The following is a 24153-nucleotide window of genomic DNA, read 5'->3' on the forward strand; positions in this document are numbered from 1 at the left end:
CTGTTAGCGGATTCAATTCGATATTTTGATTAGCAGATTGAAATATATGTTTTGACTAGCGGATTGAATTAGCTGTTTCTCATAAAATTGTTTGATTAATAGCTGATTGATTAGTTTTTTCTGACACAAACCAAATACTCTAACCCAAAAAACTCTTCAAAATAGTTTTTTCAAAATTAGCTTTTTGGATCCAAACCTCTATTTCAATCCGCCAACTACCAAACACTTATATTAGCGGATTCTAAATGGTCAAGCCTCTAAACCACCCCAAACTTCTAATTTTACCCCAAATCTCTAACTTCCAAACATGCCACAAGCTCTTCTCGTACGGACACAGATTTTTTTTGATTATGCCCTCTTTTGCCTTTCCTTATTTATGTTTGTATTCATTCAGTCCCTTCCATTTCCATCTCTTTTTCTTATCTTTGTTTCTCCATAAAAAGCTAAAGGTTAGCCCCTTCCAGATTTCCATCACACAAACACACATAACTCCATCTCCTTTTTTGTTTGATGTGTTATCATTTTTTTCTTGATCATTTGTAATATGTTACGTCGCAAATAGCATGTTTTGTTATAAATTCCGTAATAAATATTTTAGCCTTAGCCGGAGAAATCTTTTCTAAATATATAGTCTGTTTTATTGGGTGGAGTGGATGGATGGTTTGGTATAGTGAATGATTAAGAACAGTTGAGCTCAGATAACAATAAATATTTGGTAAAAAGCACCGATATCACTGCATATACACCTATTCTTTCACCCATTCTTGGCCTACTGTGTGTATATATCTTGGTATATTTAGCTTTCTTTTTCTCTCTCTCTGTGAACCTTACCTTTTTAAGCCCTATTCTTCCTAGTTTTTTCCAAAACCTTCTTCTCTTTCTGCTACTTCTTCTAGCATAAATATATCTCTATATCTATTTATAGATATATTACATATAGGTAGCTAGATCTTGTGTAAGCTTTACTTATGATTCATCATTTGGTTCTCTTGTGTTGTTGATATTTGTTATTTTTGTTTGTGTCTTATGTTTCATTTTAATTTCTTGTAAATTTCGATTTCATTTACAAATCTTGGCTTTGGTTTTGATGAAGGTGTGTATATAGAAGTCAAGTGAAAATGGTGAGGGGAAAGACTCAGATGAGGCGCATAGAGAATGCTACAAGCAGGCAAGTGACCTTCTCCAAGCGGCGAAACGGACTGCTGAAGAAAGCTTTTGAGCTTTCTGTGCTTTGTGATGCTGAGGTTGCTTTGATTATCTTCTCAACTAGAGGCAAGCTTTTTGAATTTGCCAGTTCAAGGTATGTATATGTTATATGCTTGTCTCTCTATTTGTGTATAAACCTTCATAGATTACATGAGATCAATTGTTTATTATTTATGTCCTTTAGTTGTTAGTAAGTTCCATGAATAAGTGCATTCGCATGCAACAGCTGTGCATATCATACATATTAATCTTAAATAAATAGATTGCAGTATATGAAAATTATATGATATTTTCTTGCTTCTTTTTCTCAGACATTTTAAGTTTAATTAGATTTGCCTTATTTTGATATGACATCTATATTTAAGTAATAATAAGAAAGTGCACTGTATTTCCAAATGTTCAAGTTACAAGTGCTTCTCCATCTTGTGTGCTCTAATAAAGCCCTGTCTTACAAAACTTGCTTCCCCGCACACTAGCAGGTTGAGATTTATTGATTTAAGACATTGGTACTCAGACCATATATACTTCTAAGACTTGAGTTTTAGAAAAGAGAGTCCTGTATTGATGAGCCATAGCTTTTAGAGAATCCTTTTTTGTTGTGTTTGAAAAAGTTTATAATAATTTGTATGAATATTTCATTTTCATACGTCTAAAACTTTGATTTGATTTCATATATCAATTTCGAATCATATAGTTTATTTTTTAAAAAAAGTATTATATGTATATTTTTTTTGACAAAATGCAAATTCATTCCATTAAATTAAAACAAATCTAGTTGGGACAAATCCCATGCAATCACGCTGATAAACAATAAAACGAGCTAAACAAATAGCCGCATTGTTTCCAGACTGCTTAACACACTGAATCCAAGAATTCTTCAAATTGAAAATGAATACAAAGGCTTCTCGAGTAATCCAGCCTACATCAATTCCGAAAATGATAACTTTACAATTGACCTTCACAATAGTTTCATGGTTGTTGCGGTGTTCAGATGACTCAGTTGTATTATGTGTATAATTAGGCTGTTTGCATATTCTGGATTCATTTAAATCCAACACTTTTTACCAAAGACGTCGATGAGTTAAATAAAATTCATATTCTCCTGAATTTTAAAGTTTATAGTATCAGAAATGTCACAAGGAAGATAAATATCTTGAAATAATCCAAGTCCAACTAGTTAAAAAGGACACACCATAAATCCGTATTTGATGAGAAAATGGATTTTTTTTGTCACAAAACTTATTGTTTTTTTTAGATACTTACCATGCAACTATAAATTTTTTTATTTTACTCACTAATGTGAGGTTCATATTTTTTTTTGTCCCTAAAGTTAGGTTCGGATTTAATTATTAGCATTATAAATACTTTGAAGCATTATTAAAATATAGTGGTAGTCTGTAATATTTTGATGATTTGATATATTTCTATATCTTCATATATAGTACTTTTTATGTCCCAAAGGTCATTTACATTGGGTAATAAGAGTTTGACACGCATTTTACGGCTTCTAAAAGATGTAGTTTATTAATTATTTTATCTTTTCTTCCGAATAAAAATTTAGAGCTTCAATTTTTATACACAAAAAGAAACTCTCAAAAATAAAGCTCTAAAACTATATTTTATAAGAGTCTTAACGTGCGTGCTAAGTAATAGAAATTTTTCTAAAGAAATGAGAGTGACGGACGGAGTAATAATAACATAAAATGATGCATTATAGAAGACAATCATTGAAGATTAAGTTTACTCTCTATTTATTTATCTTTATCTTCAAAATTGTCATAAGATAAAGTAATTAAAATTTACGATGACAAATTTTGAGAGATCTTAGGCTTTAATAGTGAAAGATGATGCATGTGTATCACTCAATTTGACTTTATCTTATTAGAGAGGATGTATTCTTTGAAGTCATTGATTCCAAATGGATGATTTAATGGATTTCTAGAATTCTAATATGATTTCTCATGATTTTAATTTTTTATTGGCTCATTTTATGTTATTATTGTTATATATAAAGATATAAATATTCATAACATTATCAAAATATTACATACTATCACTTTGTATTAATGATGCCGCAAAAAATTATCCTAATGCCAGGAATCAAATCTGAAACTAAGTAAGTGACTAAAATAAAATCCAAACCTAGCATCAGTGAGTAAAAGGAAAAAAACTTTAGTTCAGTGGTAAGTTTCTAAAGACACAATAAGTTGGGTGGCAAAAAAATCTATTTTCCCTTATTATATACTTATATATAATAAGCGTAAGGGAGATAATTTGGTTGTATGGTTGCATGGTCTTCTTACTACTAAAAGTTTATCATCTGTTAGATCGTATACAGAACAAATAGTACCGTTATATTAGAACAAAAATATGTTCTATTCTATATAAGGCAATCGATATCTACTTGCATACTAATAATTCTTTTCTTAATCCAAAACAAATTCTATCTTTCACATATTTATGATTTTTTTAATTCAAAATAAATATTTCCTACCAGTTTTAATTGTAAAAGCATATAAATAGCACCGTCACAAAATTATTTTCTTTAATATATTTTCTTTAACAACATATTAAACAAAAAAGTATTATGCACAATATTAAATTTATAAGCCGAATTTATGTGATGAACGAACACAAAAATCTTTTCTTAATCCAAAACAAATTTTACTTTCTGCTTGCATGTTTATAATTTCTTTTCTTAATTCAAAACATATGTTTATCAATTCTAATTCAAGACCATATAAATTTTTAGAAAAATAAATAAATCACATTAGGTATCATATTTCTAATATAAAAATACATTTATGAATATAATCTAATAGAAGTTGACGCCACATGTATAGAACTCTACTACACAAATACATATCAACAAAAAAATTTAAAAGAAAGACATGAAATTATCATAATAGAAGTTTATGTTACATACAAAACTCTAGCATACAAATACAAATTAACCAAAAATATTATACATAGCAGAATCTTCAACATCCGGGACAACACTAAAATCTTTTAAATTTAAAACTCACCAAGATCTTGAACATAAATCACTCTATAAAGGCTCACCAATTTCTCCTCTCATCTTTGTAAAAATCATTTTGTAAATTTTTTTTATTCACAATATAAATATATCGGAGGGATAAAAAAGGAGCATACGATTTTATCAAATATATTTCAAAAATACATATAAGTTTAATAAAGAGGTGAACATAATAAATGATGTTGCGAACAATATAACAATGCTACTAAATAAGCACGATAACAAAGGTCAAAATTAAGACGTAACCAAAAGGACGATACAATAGGTTAGTATTGCACAAATAGTCCTGCTTTAAAAATTAACACAACTTCCTACTTTATTTTTATTTAATTTAAAATTATGATTTATTATTGGCAATAAATTTTTCTCCCATTTAAATATAGTAAGAATAAAAATTTATAAAATTTTAAAAAAATATCATCAAAAAAGCAAATCTACTCTATTTTAATATGTAACTTTCTATTTCCTAAAAAAATAAATAAATATTTTCTAATAGTTGGTCAAAAATTAGTCAATTTGACTCCTCGAAAAGTAAAAGGGACATGTAAATTGAGACGGAAGGACTATTTTAATGGAAGTTATCGGAATATATGGGAGAGGGTGCGTATCGTTCTTGAAATGTAAAGATAGTGCGTGCGATTTGAGTTTCCAAAAATATGCCACAATATCGTTTTTGAACGAAAGTTAAGAGGTCCGAATTGCAATTACCTCTATTTTGAAATATATTGATGTAAGAAAAAAAAATCTCACTTGTCATGTAAAGGTTATGGATAGATTTGCTGGTGTAAGAAGGAATAATTTCCTTTTGCTTATTCGATTACTGAATTAGTCACCCTATGGAGGATAAAAGGGATATATCCACAGTATATATACATAAGTTCATGCAGCACCTTCATAGTAGCCGACTAGCCGGTAGCTTATCCTTGAATATTAATATAATAAATCTTTCTTTTTCTCTAATAAATATATATTACTCCCTCCGTCCCACCCATTTCTTTACACTTTCCTTTTGGGGTGGGACCCACCCAATTCTTTACATTTCAAAACTTAACAAAAATAGTCAAGGGGTCCCACCACTTCTCCACTTTTCTTTCCTTTTCACACTACTTTTAGTCCACTATCTTCTTTTTATACATTCAATGGGTCCCACCACTTTACCCACTTTTATTCCTCTTTTCCATTACTTTATAGATATTTCTTTAACCTCTGTGCCCAACCCATTCGATAAGAAATGGGTGGGACGGAGGGAGTAAATAAATTATATGAATAATATATATGATGAATAGATTCTACTTGTCCCTGAACCAACTTCTATTAGGAATAAAAATATTTCTGCGAACTTCTTGATCGCTTTTCTTTTCATTATCGGTTGTTCAAGTATGTACTAAATGTGAAAGTATTGCAGCATGCACGACATGATAGAGCGCTACAGGAAGTGCACCAAAGATGTTCACAGTAACAAGACCCCTGTGGTGCAAGATATGCAGGTCAGTGTTTGCTATCAATGGGCCTCTGATCATATATTGATATTTTGCTAAGGACTATTTAGTATAATCATTCTATATGGACAGGGCCTGATCTAGGATGCAAAGTTTGAGGGCACCAAACAAATTTTGAGAAAACACCTATAAATTTTTAAATGTCCTTAGAGTAATTCTATAATTTTGTAAAATTTAGAATGGTGAAAATTGTTAAAAAAAATTTTAGAGGGTACACGTGACCCCCTATGCCTCTTACTATATATATATATACCCCGCATATGGATAAATCTTTGATAGGTCTTTGTGATATTTGAAAGTAGCTAGCTAGAGATGTTTCTTAGAATAATTTTCCTCAAAATGACAGCATTTGAAGCTTGAAACAGCTTGTTTGGCAAAGAAGATAGAGCTTCTTGAAGTTGCAAAGCGGTACATAATTAATCTACCCTACTTTAATAATTTTGGTTTTTCTATGTTTTCATGAAAATCACCTACTTTCTCCTCAAGCTTGATTAAAATTAAATATTGCAGTAAGCTATTGGGAGAAGGTCTGGGATCATGCACCTTAGAAGAGATACAGCAAGTTGAACAACAATTAGAGAAGAGTGTGTGCACCATAAGAGATAGAAAGGTTATTATTCCTCTTGTTATTTATTCTAACAATGTTACATATAGAGATGCTCTTAGATCAAATAAAAAAACTTACACTTCTAAACTCTGTCGATTTATCGTTGAACACTTGCCTCTGACCTCATGTAAATGGAGTGAGGGCAACACAACTAAGAGCAAGTACGCCTTCGTCCTGAAGAACATGCATATTGATTAACATAACCTCGGATCTTGATTATACATGTTGAACGTATTTTCCCAGCTTTAGTAACTTGGTCTTTTTTCGCCTGCTTTGAGTACTGTTAGAACTGAAGTAAACTAAGTATTGACAATTTATTCATTTTGAAAAAGGCCAAGCCAAATTGAAAGATTCAAGTATGCTATAGAGTTTTAGATTTAAATTCTAATATAATCACATATTTCAGGTTTGATAGTTCATGAACTGTAGCTTTGGTCATTGAATATCATGTACATCTAAATATGTCTTCCTCATTGTCTGTACTTTTGCATTACAGATGAAGGTCTACAATGAACAGATTGAGCAACTTAAGGAAAAGGTAAACTGTAATAAAGGCAAAAACAGAAACTTACAGTACCAGTTAATTCATTTCTTCAAAGTTTTAGATTCCAAAAACTAATCTTGAATTTTTTTTTTTTACCTGGAAGTGATAATTAATAGCTAATTATAGCTAAGGCAGTTTAATTATAGCTAATTTTTCTAACACCTTCAGTTTTGCCTGATAAATTTGCAGGAGAAGACCCTAGCAGCAGATAATGCAATCTTATCCGCCAAGGTAAATGTATATATTACCTCAATCAGAGCATTCTTATTGGGTTCCCCATCCCTATATTTTTTATGAAATTATGAGTTTTAGCTGAAGACGAGTTTATATCATGTTTTCTATATTTCAGAAATTTTTAAAGACTAAAAAATGAGTCCCCAAATTTGGGGACTTACTATTCATCCCCATTTCATATCTTAACAATATTTATACATAAAAGAGGAGTGAGAAATGATAGGGTGTACTACTACAGAAGGGTGCTTAATGGTGCTTAAGTGACACTGCTTAGAGGCGTGTATTGGATTGGGATTTTAAAGCATTTTTTTGCATTCATGAAATCCGAGGGTATTCGATTGGGATTGTTTGAAATCCATTAAAATCTCGAGGTATTCGATTGGGATTTCAAATTATGCCACAAAATCTCGTGGTATTCAATTGGGATTTTAAATTATGCTTTAAAATCCTATGGTATTTAATGATGTGCTATGTAAGTTATGTTCTTGCATAACGTAGAACGCTATGCTATGTAAGCATTTTGAAAAATACAAATAAAATAAATTTGCAAAGAGAAGTGAGAAAATGAAGTAATTGAAAACATTATAGAGATAGAAATGGGGAATGGGATGTAGTAAGTTTTTAGATGATAAACTTAAAATGTTACTATTTTTAGTAAGAATACAAGCACCAGGATTGGGGTAGGATGAGAGAATGCTCTCGAGCATATAAACTAATTTGGTAAAACCTCGGGCTTAAGTGATCTTTCTGAAACATTGATTAATGTCATAGTCAATAATTCCTCAAAAAAAAAAAAAAAAACATGTCATAGCCAAAAGAGATCATGTAAAGATTCTTCTGTCTTAAACTGAACAAAATAATGACTGTATGAAAGTCTTAGTGCATATTCAAATTAATCCTTAAAATAAATACACTGTATAATACAAACTAATACAGAAGTAGAACTGTAGATATCATCTATACTGTGGCAATTACCTGTGGTTTCAGAACTGAGCAACAGAACAAAGCTAATACATACAGCTAGCTTTAAAAAATTCTCAGAGATTCTGCAACGCTTGATCACTATAATCAATACAATTATCACAAGCCCGGGGCCTCTGCGAAACCAGAATAATAAGATAATGTCTGCCTACAAAATTGTTTCCTCTCAAGCTTCCAAGTGGAATATACTTAAATTATCCTGCTCTTGTATTACCTAGTGTAATCGTGCAGTCGAAACACTTACCTGATCTCTATGAACTTTAATTTCAGTGTGAACTTCAACCACCGCAAGAATCAAACGAAGACAAGGAATACTCTCCCTCCACCGAGACTGAAAATTCAGATGTGGAAACTGAACTCTACATTGGACTTAGAAAGAAGATATCAAGCATGTAGCATATATATGACAGATGATAAATAAGGTCAGCTGGTTGTGAAAGTGGGCTTGCACCTGTTTCCCTTTTCACAAATCAAGTTTTGGAACATCCAAGAAAAAGTACTTGAATTTCACTACTCAGTTTAAAGATAACAGATAGTCTGCTGAGTGATGTTATGTTCTGCCCCTGACCTAGTATTTTTATCTTAAGTATTATCAGCTGCAGATATAATAATAAATAATGCTAGTCTGCCAGCTGATGTAATGCAATTATATTATCGGTCTTTCTAATGTGTGCCCAAGGGCACACAATAATCACAAACTTTTATGAAAATGGGCTATTTTGATTGGTGGAATTAGTGTGAATGTAGGGAGGCCACAAACATTTATTACCTATCCACCAATCAGGAGCTAGTATTTTCATGAAAGTTAGTGACTATTGTGTGCCCGTGGGCACACCATAGAAAATTCGTTATATTATTTATGGAACTGATTTTATAATGTGTGTCTCTATGTTTGTGGTCATACGTGAGATGGGCACGAGGGCACTTCGGGGTAGGGGAGTGCTATCCCCGTCCCCAATCCCTGAATTCAATACACATCTCCGACCATGTCTCGTACTTCTAACGTGGATTTTTTTTTTCTCTCCGATCCCTGCCCTGAACGGGGAACGGGGATCACCGCAGGAATTTGGGGAATTTTATTTTTTAATTAAAAGAATAATTAACTTTATAATATATAATATATTTTTTCAATAAAAAAATAAACTACTAACTCCTTATATACTAATAAAATAATATTATCTCATATTTTCAACATCAAATCATATTAAATCGATTTATAATATAAATAAAAGATAATTTTAAAAATTTAAAATATATATTATATTACAATATAATTATAATCGGTCAATAAAAATAAAGATTATTTTTTAATTTTAATAATATTATAAAAGTTATCTATTTTTAATAATTTATTTGGTATAAATATATTACTATTTTTATATATATGCGATCGGGGTCGGGGATCAGGGCGGGAAGACACGAATCCCCGACCCCCGATCCTCGAATTTTTTATGGAACTTCCCCCGCCCGGAACGGATCGTGGTCTAGTAGGGCGGGGTGAATGTCCATCCCTAGTCGCACACAAACAACAGACTTTTGAGCAAGTGACATATAACTAATCTCCACCAATCAAAACTTTTCATCGCATAAGAAATTAATTAATCTGTTTTAATAAGCTAGAAAGACCCCTTATGGAATTACATATTCAGAATCTTACATATCTAAATGAGCATTTCAGAAGTTCTGGGTGATAACACCAAATCCCGTTCTGGTGGTGTCTTGCGGTGTAGCTGCTGGACGGGTGTCTGCAAAACAACACCGGAGGGGGGTTTGAGCCCCGCGGCGCCTCCGGCGTGAGAATGAGTACAGGCATCGGAAAATAGATAGACGGGAAATGAGCTATCTATGTGTGGTGGGTGAAGGTGTATGGCTGCTGTATATGGTGGCTTGGAGTGTGTGAGAAATATGAGAGTGTGGAAAAGAAGATCCTTAAGCCTCTCATCCTTGGTCTATTTATAGGCCAAGGATTAGGGTTTAAGGATGTGTACCTTGGATCCTGCCGTCCATCTGTAGGGCTTGGATGCTTAACACCTGTGCAGGTGTCAGCTAAGGAATAGTATTTTGGAGTGTTCTGAGGTTTGTCTTCATAGTGTCAGTAGCTGACCATTGAGCTTGGATCCCGGTTCATATCCAGACTACGTTCTGGCAGGACTGGTGTCCACCAACCCGGGTTGATTGCCTCTCCAAGGTCATGGAATTCTCTTCGGGTTGGGTGCACCTCCGGGATTGCGTCCTTGCATTGTTGGTCCCTCGAACCGAGGTTGGAGTTGGTCTTGCTCCCGGTTCTTGGCGGGATTGAGGTAACCCAATCCGGATTGGGATACTTGTCAGGACATGGTTGAACTATTCTCACCAATCCGAATTGGTGCTTCTTTATGATCATGTTCTAGAGTGGGTGGACTATTCTCCCAGGGTTCTGCTGAGTCTGGACCAGACTTGGCCTAGGACCTCGAGAATACAGCCGGGTTGGATTATATACTATCATTTGCCCCCCACTCCCTTATTCAGATTTTCTGTGTGAAGGAGTAGAGAATAATGCGAATCTTATCTTCAATCTGGACGAGAATGGAGTAGGAGCAAAAATTTACCTCGGCTCCTTAATTCGGACTGATCTGGGCTAGGAGTAGTAATTTTCTGTTGCGCCCTGATCTGGGTTGATATGGACTAGGGGAGTTAGATTTATTTTGCCCTCCAATTCCGGGTCGATCCGGAATAGGGGTGGTAGATTGCTTTTGCCCCCCAATCCGGGTAGATCGGGACAAGAGGTGAAGCTTTGCTTTTTGCCCCCCCCCCAGTCCAGGTTGATCCGGACAAGAGGTGAGATTTTGCTTTTTGCCTTTAGTCTGGGTTGGTCTGGACAAGGGGAGATTTTTGCTCTCATCATCTGATCCGGGTCGTTATAGATGGTTTCTAAGTAATAGAGTATGAATGAGTCCGGACGAGATTGCTTGACATGAGTCCTGACGGGATTGCTTGACATGAGTCCGGTCGGGATTGCTTGTCATTAGTCCGGACGTGATTACTTTACAAATATTTGCCTTAGAAAAGTTTTCTAAGTAATAGAGTATGAATCAGTCTGGACGAGGTTGCTTGACATGAGTCTGGACGGGATTGCTTGACATGAGTCCGGACGTGATTGCTTTACAAATATTTGTCTTAAAATTTTTTTCTAAGTAATAGAGTATGAATGAATCCGGACGGGATTGCTTGACATGAGTCCGGACGGGATTGCTTGACATGATTCTGGACGGGATTGCTTTACATGTATTTGCTTTAGAGAATTTTTCCAAGTAAGAGATAGCTCAAAATTGAACCCGGGTAGCTTTTGGTTTTTTGCCTTTGAAATTTTTTTAAGTAAGTCATGATTGAACCGGGGTAGCTTTTGCTTTTTTCCCTTGGAAAAATTTTTCCATGTAAGAGAGCTCAAAATTTAAGCCTGGTAGCTTTTGATTTTTTGCCTTAGAAATTTTTTTCCAAGCAAGTCATGATTGAACAGGGGTAGCTTTTGCTTTTTTGCCTTGGAAAAATTTTTCCAAGTAGGAGATAGCTCAAAAATTAACCCGGGTAACTTTTGGTTTTTTGCCTTAGAAAATTTTTTCCAAGTAAGTCATGATTGAACCGGGGTAGCTTTTGCTTTTTTGCCTTGGAAAAATTTTTCCAAGTGAGAGATTGCTCAAAATTTAACCCGGGTAGCTTTTGGTTTTTTGCCTTTGAAATTTTTTTCCAAGTAAGTCATGATTGAACCGGGGTAGCTTTTGCTTTTTTGCCTTGGAAAAATTTTTCCAAGTAAGAGATAGCTCAAAATTGAACTCGGGTAGCTTTTGGTTTTTTACCTTAGAAAATTTTTTCCAAGTAAGTCATGATTAATTCTATCCAGTGATTTGACCTAGCTAATAATCCACATAGCGATTATTATTCGAGAAAAGAGTTGTTTATTTCAGAGTTACAACGACTATAAAAAATATATACAAAAATGTAAATATAATATCAATGAGTACTAAGAGACATATTATTATATTATAATTGTTTTACGAAAATTTAGTATAATAATAATGCTAAATTTATAACATAATAATTAATTATTATTTTGTTTAACAAATATATGCCCAACATAATTACAAATAATATACGTATATAATATAATTTTATTTAATAATTACAAATATGCTTATATATGTTATTGATGGGACAGTACGGTTCGAACCGCATTAATAATATATCAAATCACAACCTATATTGTATGTGTATCGTGTAGTTTGTCAAAAATTCAATCTGTAACCGCATCATGAAAATTAAAAAACACACTCGGTGATGCGGTGCAGGTGATTTATGCAGTTTATGACCACTCCTAAAAGATAACAAATTTCTATTTTGGAAGTACCCGACTAGTAAAAATAATTTTTTTTGGCAAATAAATATTATCTCATTCATTTCCATAAATAATAAAAGAGAATAAAAATGATTTTGAAAGCTACGTCTTCCTTACCTCTCATTTTCATCGCTTGTCCCTGAAGATCAGTAGAAGAAGTAATCAACCTTAACTAAAAAACTGTGACGTTATTAAATACTTTTCAATTAATGATAATAAACTTGAGAAAGTGGTGGAATACTGTAAAATATAATAACTTTTTATAATATCAGAACTTCACTCTTTTAAAAAAGTTGAAATATAAAAACAGTGATGTTTCATCAACCAAATTAGATAAATAATGTTATAAAATGACATAATATCGATAATGTGAGGTTTCAGAATATGTTAGTTGATGTGAATAATGTTGTTAGGTCCTGGAACGATTGTAGAAGGGGGGGTTGAATACAATCGTCACAAAATAATCGCGGCGGAATAATCTGATTGAATATAAATTTGTTAATCAGATTTTAATTAATTAATATAACAATGTGAAAGTCGTTATATAATTAATATGGTTCTTTTTAATGTCCACTAGTTCGTAGAATAAATTTGACATAAAGTATTCTAACTTAGCGGAACAAAACAACCGAATGATCAAAGTGCAGTAAATTGTGGATTTAATGAATAGCAAGTTTAGCACAACTTGAAAGCTTTACAATACTTTGAACTAGAACAAATGAATGAGGGAGATCCATATTTATAGGCAAAACCCTTGAACTAGTAAGACAATGGTGGCAAAGACTATCCCTAGCTTGCTAAGACAATCTGGCACTTTGCCTTGGTGTTTTAGGCCTTGTAAGACAATAAAATAGATTGTCTACAACTAATAAGACAATCAAATCCATGGGCAAGACAATCTAGGGGTCGGTAAGACAATCTGGAAGTGCGGTAAGACAATCTCTCAGATTGTCTTGCTGCACTTCAATCGGTAAGACAATCATAAAGATTGTCTTGCAAGCTACCAAGGCAAGACAATGGCTACAGGCGGTAAGACAATCTGAAAGGTTGTCTTGCAGTGTGGTACAAGGGGGAAAAGCGGTAAGACAATCTTTTGGATTGTCTTACCTTGCTTAAATCAACAAGACATTCCCTTAGATTGTCTTACCTTGTTGATTTTAACAAGATAAAGCCTTGGATTGTCTTTCCTTGTGGTTTAACACTTAGACAATTAATTAGATTGTCTTTCCTTGTTGTTTTTCAAGTAGACAATCAAATAGATTGTCTTTCCTTGTGTTTTTCAAGTAGACGATCCAATTTCTCTTTAATTAATTAACCAATTAATATTCACTTAATTATTTTAAATGCATAAATTCATAAATTAAATTAATTCGAGATAGAATTAATTTAATAAATAAATTACACATCCAATATAATTATTTTGAGAAGTGAAATAATTAATTAGATAATCAATTATCCTTTTTCCTCTTCAGCAGAGTCTTCAGTCTTCTTTGAACAATTAAGATCTTCGACTTGATTGAACGACTACCTTCTTTTGACTTAGAATATTTAATCTGACGAGCTGATACACAAATGTACTGTCTGGTTAATCTGTAACTAGCTGAATCAAATATTCCTTGTCATTTAAACAATTAGGCTGTGGCTTGTTCGTCGATTCTTCGTCTTCTTTAAGTTCTTCTTCATTTGTTGACACAATATGGAATCTTCCGAATAAATAAAGTATTTACACTTTATTCCTTCTGATCTTCTGGACGTGCTACAAAAGATGATTTGTACACTGAGGCTTGATCATATTAATGAACTTCTTCCAGTGGTTTGTAGCAGCATCCTGAAATTCTTCTGACATAAAATCTTCAATAAATCATTTGACGTTCTTCGTACGGATTCCGGTTAACAGTACTTGCTATTTACTTGCTTTCTTATCAGAGTTGAGTTAATACCTCTTAAATACAAATAGGCTAAACATGTGCCTTTCGATCCACCCCTATTTGTTTGTTAACATAACATGCAAATTATCGAGAGGATAACTCAACTAACTGATAAGACAAAGGATTAAACATTGAAAGATGAATAGCAAAAATTTCTGGTATTCATTAAACATTTACCAGATTAAAACACTAAAGATAGATTACAAAAGGGGTGTTCATTTAGAACATATATTACAATACCCTATATAATCTAAAGATCAACTTCTCCTTCCTCAGTGTCAGAACTGTGAAGGACAGGAGTTAAAGGTTCATCCCTGGTTGGCTGTTCTGCAGTAGTGGCTTCACCACGTTTCTTCCTTTCATTAGCTAGAGCCAGTTGGTGCATCACTTCCAGATCCACTGGGTCCTCCTTAAAGTCAGCAGGCTGAGTCTTCGTGACTTGCTTCATCTTCCTTGTGTATTTAGAAATACCATTCCGAAGACAATAGTCATCTATAACATTATCTGCATCAGCCTTGGCTTTAGAAGCGAAGCCCTTGGTTCTTAAGAGAGTGGATACCAACACCGGATGGTTGACAGGGTACTTTGGGAAGGCTTCATCATTCAGATACACAGTGTTTATGATGTCGTCATTATTGAACTTCACACAGTAAGGATTCTTGACAACCTGAGGACTATTGAATTCAGCATGTTCCATCAGCTTGTCTCGAAGGAGTTCATTCAAATTAGAGCTTCTCCTGACTTTGTTACGAAGCACCCAGAGCTCAGTTACAGTGAATGACTTGAGAGATTCAACTGAGAGTCTGAATGTTCTGTTTCTCCTTGTGTAAATGATAAGCTCCCATTCATCCAATGAGTTCCTGACAGCCACAGTTAAGTACCAGAGTTCCAAAGAGAGGGCATGCATAAAAACATCTTCATCAGGGTTTACCTCCCTCAGATCATAGATTAATGACATGAATATACTGTCGTCGAAGGGTTCCCTTTGAGGTCCATTAATGATTCTTCTAGCAATGTCCCAACTCTTACCAACTTTGTGCTTGATATCAAGATTCTTCTGCACACAGGCAGCATCATAGATTTTCTGTTTTTCCTTCTTGATCTCCTTTTCTGTTATCAGCTTATCTTCTAGGAGCTGCTGAAAGTCCCTGAGCTTTCGCTTCCTAGCTTCATTTTCCATCTTAAACTTCCTTACCAACTCTTCATGTTCAAGATCTACAGCTTCCTCCTCAGTCTGGAACAGATAGGCTTCATCAAACATTCCATCTTCCTAATTCTGACAGTAAGTGGCATCAAACACATCATCATCATCCATCTCCTTAGGATAAGCATCATAATTGTCATCCTGTTGATGCATGGGTTGCTTGTCTTTAGACTTTTCAGTTTCTATGCCAGGTGCAGAATTAGAAGTATTGGTGTTTGTGTTCCCCTTGTTGTTTTGATTGGAGATGTTCCCTTTGTCTTCTCCTCCTTTGTCTCTATTCTCCCCCTTAGTTGAGGGATCCTCTCTGGAGGTTGGATCATCAGACTTGGAGTTCCTGAGAAGTTGATCCAGTTTGCTGTCGATATCATCAAATTTGGCCATATAAAGCTCATGATTGGATCTCATCTCGACAGCTAAACCATGGATATCTGCTTTGAGCTCATCCCTGTAAGAACTGGATGGCTCCTCCTCCACTATCTTCTGTAAGGTGACAAGTTGTGCACCTTTCAATCTTTCATTCTTCGCAATCATTCTGGAAACTTCAGCTTGTAACTTAGCAATTTGTTCCTCAAAAAGAGCTGGGTCAGTGTGTGCACACACCTCAAGTACACTCAAAGCTGTTTCACTAGCCTCACGTGTATGTGTATCGCTCGGTGTTTGCCTTTCATCACTCGATTTACTCAGACCTCCAGCTGTACCTGTATATACTACCAATGTTCCCTGAGATGGGTTCAAAGGTAGTGGAGGAACAAATTGTCCTCCGGATGCCATTGACGGTAGATGTACTTGCACATTGCCAAGCAGCTCCTGATCATAAAGAAAGAGTGATCAGCAAAGTTTTTATACATAGTAATTTGGTTTTGAAAAACTGTGCTCTCATAAAGTGTAGTAACCTGTGTATTGGCTTGATTTTGCACTAGCGTGAGTGCTAGAGCAGTGCTTGACTCAGTACAGATTACCGTGGCTGGACGGTCAACTTCAATAGCTTCATTCTGTTGAGAGAATGAATCCAGAGACTGTATTGCCATATCAGAGTCCAAGCCTTTTTGGGAAGGCGAGGATGAGGCTGCAGTTGTCTTAGAGGTTTCCACCCTTTGCTTCTTTTGAGAAGACAGAGCTGCGGGTTCAGACACAAAAGCACTGCCACTCCTTTTCCGGGCTACTTTACGAACAAGTTTCGTAGTAGTGATGTTTGTTGTGTTTGGAGAAGAAGTTGTTTGTTGAATAAAAACATCAGCTTGGTTAAGAACCTGTGTGTTCAGACACAAAAGCACTGCCACTCCTCTTCCGGGCTACTTTACGAACAGGTTTCGTAGTAGTGATGTTTGTTGTGTTTGGAGAAGAAGTTGTTTGTTGAATAAAAACATCAGCTTGGTTATGAACCTGTGTGTTGTCAGGTTCATTGCTGGCAGGCTGACAAAACAAGTCAAAGTTACAACCATAATCAGAGATATCAACATTAAAGTTAGATGAGAAGTCAGTAAGTACCTGAGGTACCTGTAAGTCGTCTCGGAAGGCTTGAAGTTCAGGATTGATAGCGGAATCTGATGGCAGTGGTTGTGAGGTTGATTGTGTTTGTGGAGAGTATTGTGTTTGGTTGAGTGGTATTATGGGTTCAGATGAAGATGGATGAGTTTCGAAGAAGTCATACTGCAGGGGTTCATCTTCAAATGAATGGAATTATTGTTGTTGGTGGATAGGTGATTGAGTAGGTGATTGTGTTAGGCCAAATAAACTCACTATATAAGATAATATAGTGAACACAATCAATAACAGAACACCAGTATAAGAGAATAATTCAACTAAACTCTTATTCACAAATCACAGTAGCTTACAAATAATCTCTTAGTGATTTATATTTTATCACTAAGAGCTGCTAGGTTACACGAATGATATTCAATTGATTAACTCATCTAGAGTAAACCCTAAGCTGTGTTTATATACACAGTTACATGATATCTACTGATTGATTTACACTTATCTGCTTCCTAAAATAATCTAATCAGTAGCTATCCTTTTCCCTGTTCTGATTTGCATATCTTCCTTGATATTCTCTTTCCTTGCTTATCCAGATCTTCTCCTAGAAATCAGCCGCCTGCAAACTCTGATCATCATACAAACTCTGATCCAGCTGGCAGTCGTTAAACTCTGATTCTAGATTAAACTCTGATCTTCATTTCTGCACACTAAACAAGTTAAATACCTGTGACATCATCAAATATGTAACAATCTCCCCCAACTTGTACATTAGACAGAATGAACAAGTTCTATATATATACTGATGATGTCAAAAATAATCAAGGACAAATGCATGAAGTAACTAATCTGCAAAAATTAATTATTACTTTCAGAACAAGAAGAACTAATTACAACTTACAGAACTAGCAGAAGCTAACTAGCCAATCAGTCTATATCCATAGCTCTCCTTGACAAACAGAGTGATCAAATCTTCTTCAATCTGTTTCAGAGTCTGTATCATCTGAGCTTTGACAGTCTTTAACTCTTCATTGTCTTCTCCTGTCTGATATATGGCTGATCTCAAGGCTCTTGCCTTGCATCTTTTCATAGCTTCTCCCAACTGAATAGCTCCTGGTCTGTCAGCTTCAGTATTGTAACCCAAAATTCTGGTTCCAGCTATAGTCTCCATAACAGAGCTATTTTTGATCATATCAATCTCTGAACCATCTTCTTGAGTTATCTTAGGAACATATTCAGCATCAGAACTTATCCCATAAAATCTTCTCTTTTCTTGGATAGTTCTCTTCAGCCTTTCAGACCATCTCTTGGTTGCTTCATTCTTACTCTCAAGCATATAATGAATATGCTCAAGTTCCCTTAGAGACTTTATTAATAGATCAGCTTCAGAAATTCTGTAAACTCTGCCAGATTCCAAAAATATAGCAATTTTCTCTTTATCTTCTAGTCCATCATGAGTATCCATCAGAATTTGTACTGACTCTATTTTGTCAAGATCTTTCTGTGTAACAACTTCTCCAGCCTTTTCAGTAAGAGGATATGGATCTCTGAAGACAGTTGCAGCACTGGTCTGGATTTTCTCTTTCTTATGACCTAGACCTGTTGTGTCCTTTGCTTCCTTTCCTCTTGTTCCTTTGTCTCTGATTTGAGTGAACAAAGAGCTTTCCTTGTACTGTCCTGTACCAAGGCTTCCAAATAGGCTCTTCTTCTTTGGTTCAACTGTATCAACTTGAGCCTTGTCAGAGGTTGACTTTATCCAGGTAGCTTTTACTTCAGCTGACTCCAGCTGATCTTCCTTCATATTTTTAGCTTGAGCAGTGTCAGAGGCTAAATTCTGATCAATAGACTCAGGAATAGTTGCAAGAGTTTGTTTTACTTCTGATTCATCCTTCTTCTTAGATGGAGCACCATCTATGACATTTTTCCCTTTTCCACTGGAATCAGAGTCAGACTTCTTCTGATAAACTCTGGGCCTATTGATATCAGCATAATTGACTTCACTGATCACTATTCCTTTTCTTTTTAAAGATGGTAATTTCTTTGAGGAGGAATCAGTGATCTGTTTCTTTCCATCAGACTTTGCTTTCTTTTCATCAATCTTAGCTTCCTTTTCATCAGACTTAGATTTGCTGATCTTCTTCTTCTCAGCAGCCAACCTTTCTTCTTCATTTCTAATATCTTCAATTGACACCCCTGGATTTTCTTGTTCAAATATATTCTTTGCAACTGCTTCATCAAAATCCAGTTGTGTAGGAGCTTTGTAGAATAAGGTTGTTTCCTCTCCCTGAATCTTCACTATGTGACTCAAAATCTTAGATTCAGGATTACCAAGCTCAATTAGTTGCTCAGAGAGAGCTCTTGATTTACTGTCAGCTGGTATTAGAGGTTGAGATTTGGTAGTCTGAGTTTGAGTAGCTGAGCTGCTTCCAACCTTATCTCTCCTATTTCCCTCAGTCTGAGTGTGTAAGACCATGTCAGAGTTTGTATTTTCAGACTTTTCAGCTTTCTTCTTTTCTTCATCCTCCTCCTCATCATCTGGCTTTCTCTGTTGCTGATCAATCTTGCATTTGTCTTTAAGCACTTTCTCCCCCTTTTTGACATCATTAGAGTTCAAAGCATTAGAGTTGAGAAATTGGACCAGCTGAGCCACAGAGGAGCTCAAATCAGCCAGAGTTTGCTGCATTGATCTCTGAGTGGATTCAATAGAAGACAGCCTGGCTTCCACAGAAGAGGATGGGGCTCTGTGCATATTCCTGGAGTAAGTTAATGTACAGACCTTGCTCTTTGTAGACACAGAGTGAGGAATTGTAGAATCAGGAGCTGGTGAAGAATCTCTGACAGGTGAAGGAACTTTGACAGGTGAAGAATCTCTGATTGGAGAGAATGTTGGAATTGGAGGATTTTGTACCGTTTGACAGTAAATCTGATATTTATCTGACCAAAATATATTTATTTTAAACTCCGACTTGAATCAGAGATTTGACTATTGACCAGAGTTTAAATAAATGGCAGATTATAAGACCAAACAACGATTAGTCATAAAATTTTGCATTGATTAGAGATAAGGAAAATCTGGCAACCAATTTTTCCTCAGAGTTTGCAAACAATTATTTGAATTTAATCAAAAATCACTCAATGTCATAAATTTTTGTTAATCACAGATGTGGAGTGAGAGGTGTGTGTTGTCATGATTATTCTAATTGTAACAGAGATTGACAAATTTCTCAAATAAAATTATAAAGAATCAGATGTACAGAAAATGATTTAACCATCTCATAAGCCGAGTGTCTCATAATAAGGATCAGAGTTTAGGATTTCTCTTCTTTTGTAAGACAAGTATCTTCTGAAAGGAAACTTCTCAGGGTAAGTGAGTTATAACCTTTATCAGATTTTATTTATCAGAGTATTTCTCCAGTAATCAGAGAATGTAAAAGGTCACCAAGAAAAATAATTTTCTGATGCATTTTGCTTAATACCAGCATTGCACATGGTTCTTTCCTTTCACAGAATTTCTAAGATCTCAAAGGAGTACCTGAAATAATTTTCTTTCTTTTTCTATTTTTCTTTTCTTTTCTTTTTCTTTTCTTTTCTTTTCTGAGAGAAAACCAATATGTGATCCATATCTGAGACCTGATTACTCTTAGCTCATAAGAGGAATAAAACAAGTTCTTCACTGAATACTTATCTAATATTTAAGAAGTAAGGCAGTCTAGGTAACAAGTTTAAATCATGATTTGTGTAACAAGAATTTCCACATATGTAATGTCCCAAAAGTCAGACTTCAGAGTTTTTCATGATTTAATTCAAATATTTGCAAAACATTTTGCACAAGAATATCTCATATCAGTAAAAATTCAAACCATCAGAGTTTGTCGGGTCAGAGATTAACTATCAGAGTTTGTCATATCAGTGCATAATCATCAGAATTTAGATCAGAGAATAACAGAGGCAGTTGCATATCAAGATATTAACAACAATTACTAACAGATATAATATCATGCAATGTATCAGAGTTTAGAGAGAACCAGTAATCATCCCTAATTCGTTTACAAGTCTTGTTAATGTTGCTTCAGCCAGAGCTTTAGTGAAGATATCTGCCAACTACTGATCTGTTGGGACAAAATGAAGTTCTACTGTCCCTTCCATCACATGCTCTCTGATAAAATGATATCTTATGTTGATATGCTTGGTCATGGAATGCTGTACTGGATTTCCTGTCATAGCAATAGCACTTTGGTTATCACAATAAATAGGAATTTGAGTCAGAGTTAACCCATAGTCCAGTAGTTGATTCTTCATCCATAAAATCTGAGCACAGCAGCTTCCTGCAGCAATATACTCTGCTTCTGCAGTGGATGTAGAAATTGACTTTTGTTTCTTACTGAACCAGGAAACCAGTCTTCCTCCAAGAAATTGAAAGCTTCCACTTGTGCTTTTTCTGTCTATTTTGCATCCTGCAAAATCTGCATCAGAGTAACCAATCAGTGTAAAGTCTGATTCTCTGGGATACCAGAGTCCCATCTCAACTGTTCCTTTGAGATATTTGAAAATCCTTTTGACTGCTACAAGGTGTGGTTCTCTTGGATCTGCTTGAAATCTTGCACAGAGACAGGTTGCAAACATGATATCAGGTCTGCTAGCAGTCAGATATAGTAGTGAGCCTATCATACCTCTGTAGTTAGTAATTTCTACTGGTGAACCAGTATCTTTATCTAACTTAGTGGCAGTTGCCATTGGAGTGGTAGCAGCTGAGCTATCCTGCATGCCAAATTTCTTTAGCAAGTTTCTGGTATATTTAGACTGATTAATGAAAATACCCTCATCAGTCTGTTTGACTTGAAGTCCCAGAAAATAGCTCATCTCTCCCATCATGCTCATCTGATATCTGGACTGCATAAGCTTTGAGAATCTCTCACAGAGTTTAGGATTAGTAGATCCAAAAATGATATCATCTACATAAACTTGAACTAAAAGCAGATCATTACCATGGTTGAGATAGAATAAAGTTTTGTCAATTGTACCTCTGTTGAAACCACTGTCCAAAAGAAATTGAGCCAGAGTTTCATACCATGCTCTTGGTGCTTGCTTTAGTCCATACAGTGCTTTATCCAATCTGTAGACATGATCTGGAAATTTTGTGTCCACAAATCCTGGAGGTTGTTCAACATATACTTCTTCCTCCAGCTCCCCATTGAGAAAAGCACTCTTTACATCCATCTGATAAACTCTGAATTTCTTGTGTGCTGCATAAGCCAAGAAAATTCTGATTGCTTCCAATCTGGCAACTGGAGCAAAGGTCTCATCATAGTCAATTCCTTGCTGTTGAGAATATCCCTTGGCTACCAGTCTGGCTTTATTTCTTGTGATTACTCCATCACTGTTTGTTTTGTTTCTGAACACCCATTTAGTACCAACTATTGATCTGTTCTTTGGTCTTGGTACAAGCGTCCAGACTTTATTTCTCTCAAATTCATTTAACTCCTCCTGCATTGTTGTTACCCAGTCTGCATCCTTTAAAGCTTCTTCCACTTTCTTTGGTTCTGTCTGAGATAGGAATGAATGGAATAAACACTCATTTGCTGTTGCAGTTCTGGTTTGTACTCCAGCATCTGGATCTCCAATGATCAGATCTGGTGTGTGAGACTTTGTCCACTTCCTTTCATGTGGCAGTTGATTTCTGGAACTAGATCCTCCCCCATAATCCATGCCAGTATCATTCTGATTCTCTTCTGATGCCTCTCGCCCATTATTCATGTTATCTCCATGAGCATTCTGAGTTTCTGATGCTCCCCCTGAAGATGTGTTCTCATGATTCTCTGATGCAGAATGATCAGAGTTTGAGGAGTCAGAATCAGAGTTTGAGTTTTCTGCCGAGTCTGCAACATTTTCATCCAGATTTTGATTTTGAAAGTGCTCTCCCTCAACATGTGCTTGAGGTTGATGAGTTGAAGTGACATGTTCTGATATTGTCTCAGAGTCAGAGTTTATGGAATCAGAGAATGCATCTTCATCTTCAAATCTCAGTTGCTCATGATCTTCAAAATCTTCCATTCCAGTAATTTTCTTATCATCAAAGGACACATGAATGGATTCCATGATTACCCTTGTTCTCAGATTGTAAACTCTGAAGGCTTTTGTTGATAAAGGATAACCAACAAAAATTCCTTCATCAGCTTTTAAATCAAATTTGGTTAGCTGTTCAGGATGATTTTTCAGAACAAAACATTTACATCCAAAAATATGGAAGTATTTGAGATTTGGTTTTCTGCCTTTGACCATTTCAAATGGAGTTTTTCCATGCTTGTTAATCAGAGTTGCATTCTGTGTGAAACAGGCAGATTGCACAGCTTCAGCCCAGAAGTAGGTTGGTAACTTTGCTTCCTCCAACATGGTTCTAGCAGCTTCAATCAGAGTTCTGTTCTTTCTTTCTACAACACCATTTTGTTGAGGTGTTCCAGGTGCTGAAAATTCCTGTTTAATGCCATTTGCTTTACAGAACTCCTCCATTTTGAAATTCTTGAACTCAGTGCCATTATCACTTCTGATGATCTTTACTGCATCTTTAGAGATTTTGTCCAGCTGTCTGACATGCTCAATCAATAAAGATGGTGTCTCATCCTTGCTGTGTAGAAAATATACCCATGTATATCTGGTAAATTCATCAACAATGACCAGAGTATATCTCTTCTTTGCAATGGACATTATATTTACTGGTCCAAAAAGATCAACATGAAGCAGATGATATGGCTCAAGAATTGAGGACTCAGTTTTACTTTTAAATGAAGACTTCCTCTGTTTTGCTTTCTGACAGGAATCACAGAGTCCATCTGGAGTAAAAACTGATTTTGGAAGTCCTTTCACAAGATCTTTCTTCACAAGCTCATTTATATTATTGAAGTTCAGGTGAGATAATTTCTTGTGCCAGTTCCAGCTTTCTTCAATACTGGCTCTGCCAAGTAGACAGATTGCAGAGCTTTCAGAGTTTAAAGATAGCTTGGCTTCATAGATGTTCCCATGTCTATATCCTTTTACAACAACTTTTCCAGTGGTTTTACTGATAACCTCACA

General features: G+C 35.0%; 1 protein-coding gene across 4 annotated transcripts; it reads left to right on the plus strand.

Moving 5' to 3' along the window:
- The first annotated feature begins 384 nt into the window (after positions 1-384).
- On the plus strand, positions 385-8726 carry LOC108216842 (MADS-box protein SOC1). Of its 4 annotated transcripts, none has more exons than XM_064091107.1 (8): positions 385-449; positions 1094-1300; positions 5649-5730; positions 6089-6150; positions 6253-6352; positions 6846-6887; positions 7083-7124; positions 8379-8726. In XM_064091107.1, exons 2-8 carry the CDS (start codon positions 1119-1121, stop codon positions 8502-8504), a joined length of 636 nt encoding a protein of 211 aa, XP_063947177.1. In that variant the 5' UTR covers positions 385-449; positions 1094-1118; the 3' UTR covers positions 8505-8726. The 4 variants fall into 4 exon arrangements, with proteins under 4 accessions (XP_063947177.1, XP_063947179.1, XP_063947176.1 ...); XM_064091109.1 differs by lacking the exon at positions 385-449 and adding an exon at positions 542-790; XM_064091106.1 differs by lacking the exon at positions 385-449 and adding an exon at positions 797-940.
- Positions 8727-24153: the final 15427 nt, after the last annotated feature.

Source organism: Daucus carota, chromosome 4, assembly GCF_001625215.2.
Source record: "Daucus carota subsp. sativus chromosome 4, DH1 v3.0, whole genome shotgun sequence".
NCBI classification, from domain to species: domain Eukaryota; kingdom Viridiplantae; phylum Streptophyta; class Magnoliopsida; order Apiales; family Apiaceae; genus Daucus; species Daucus carota.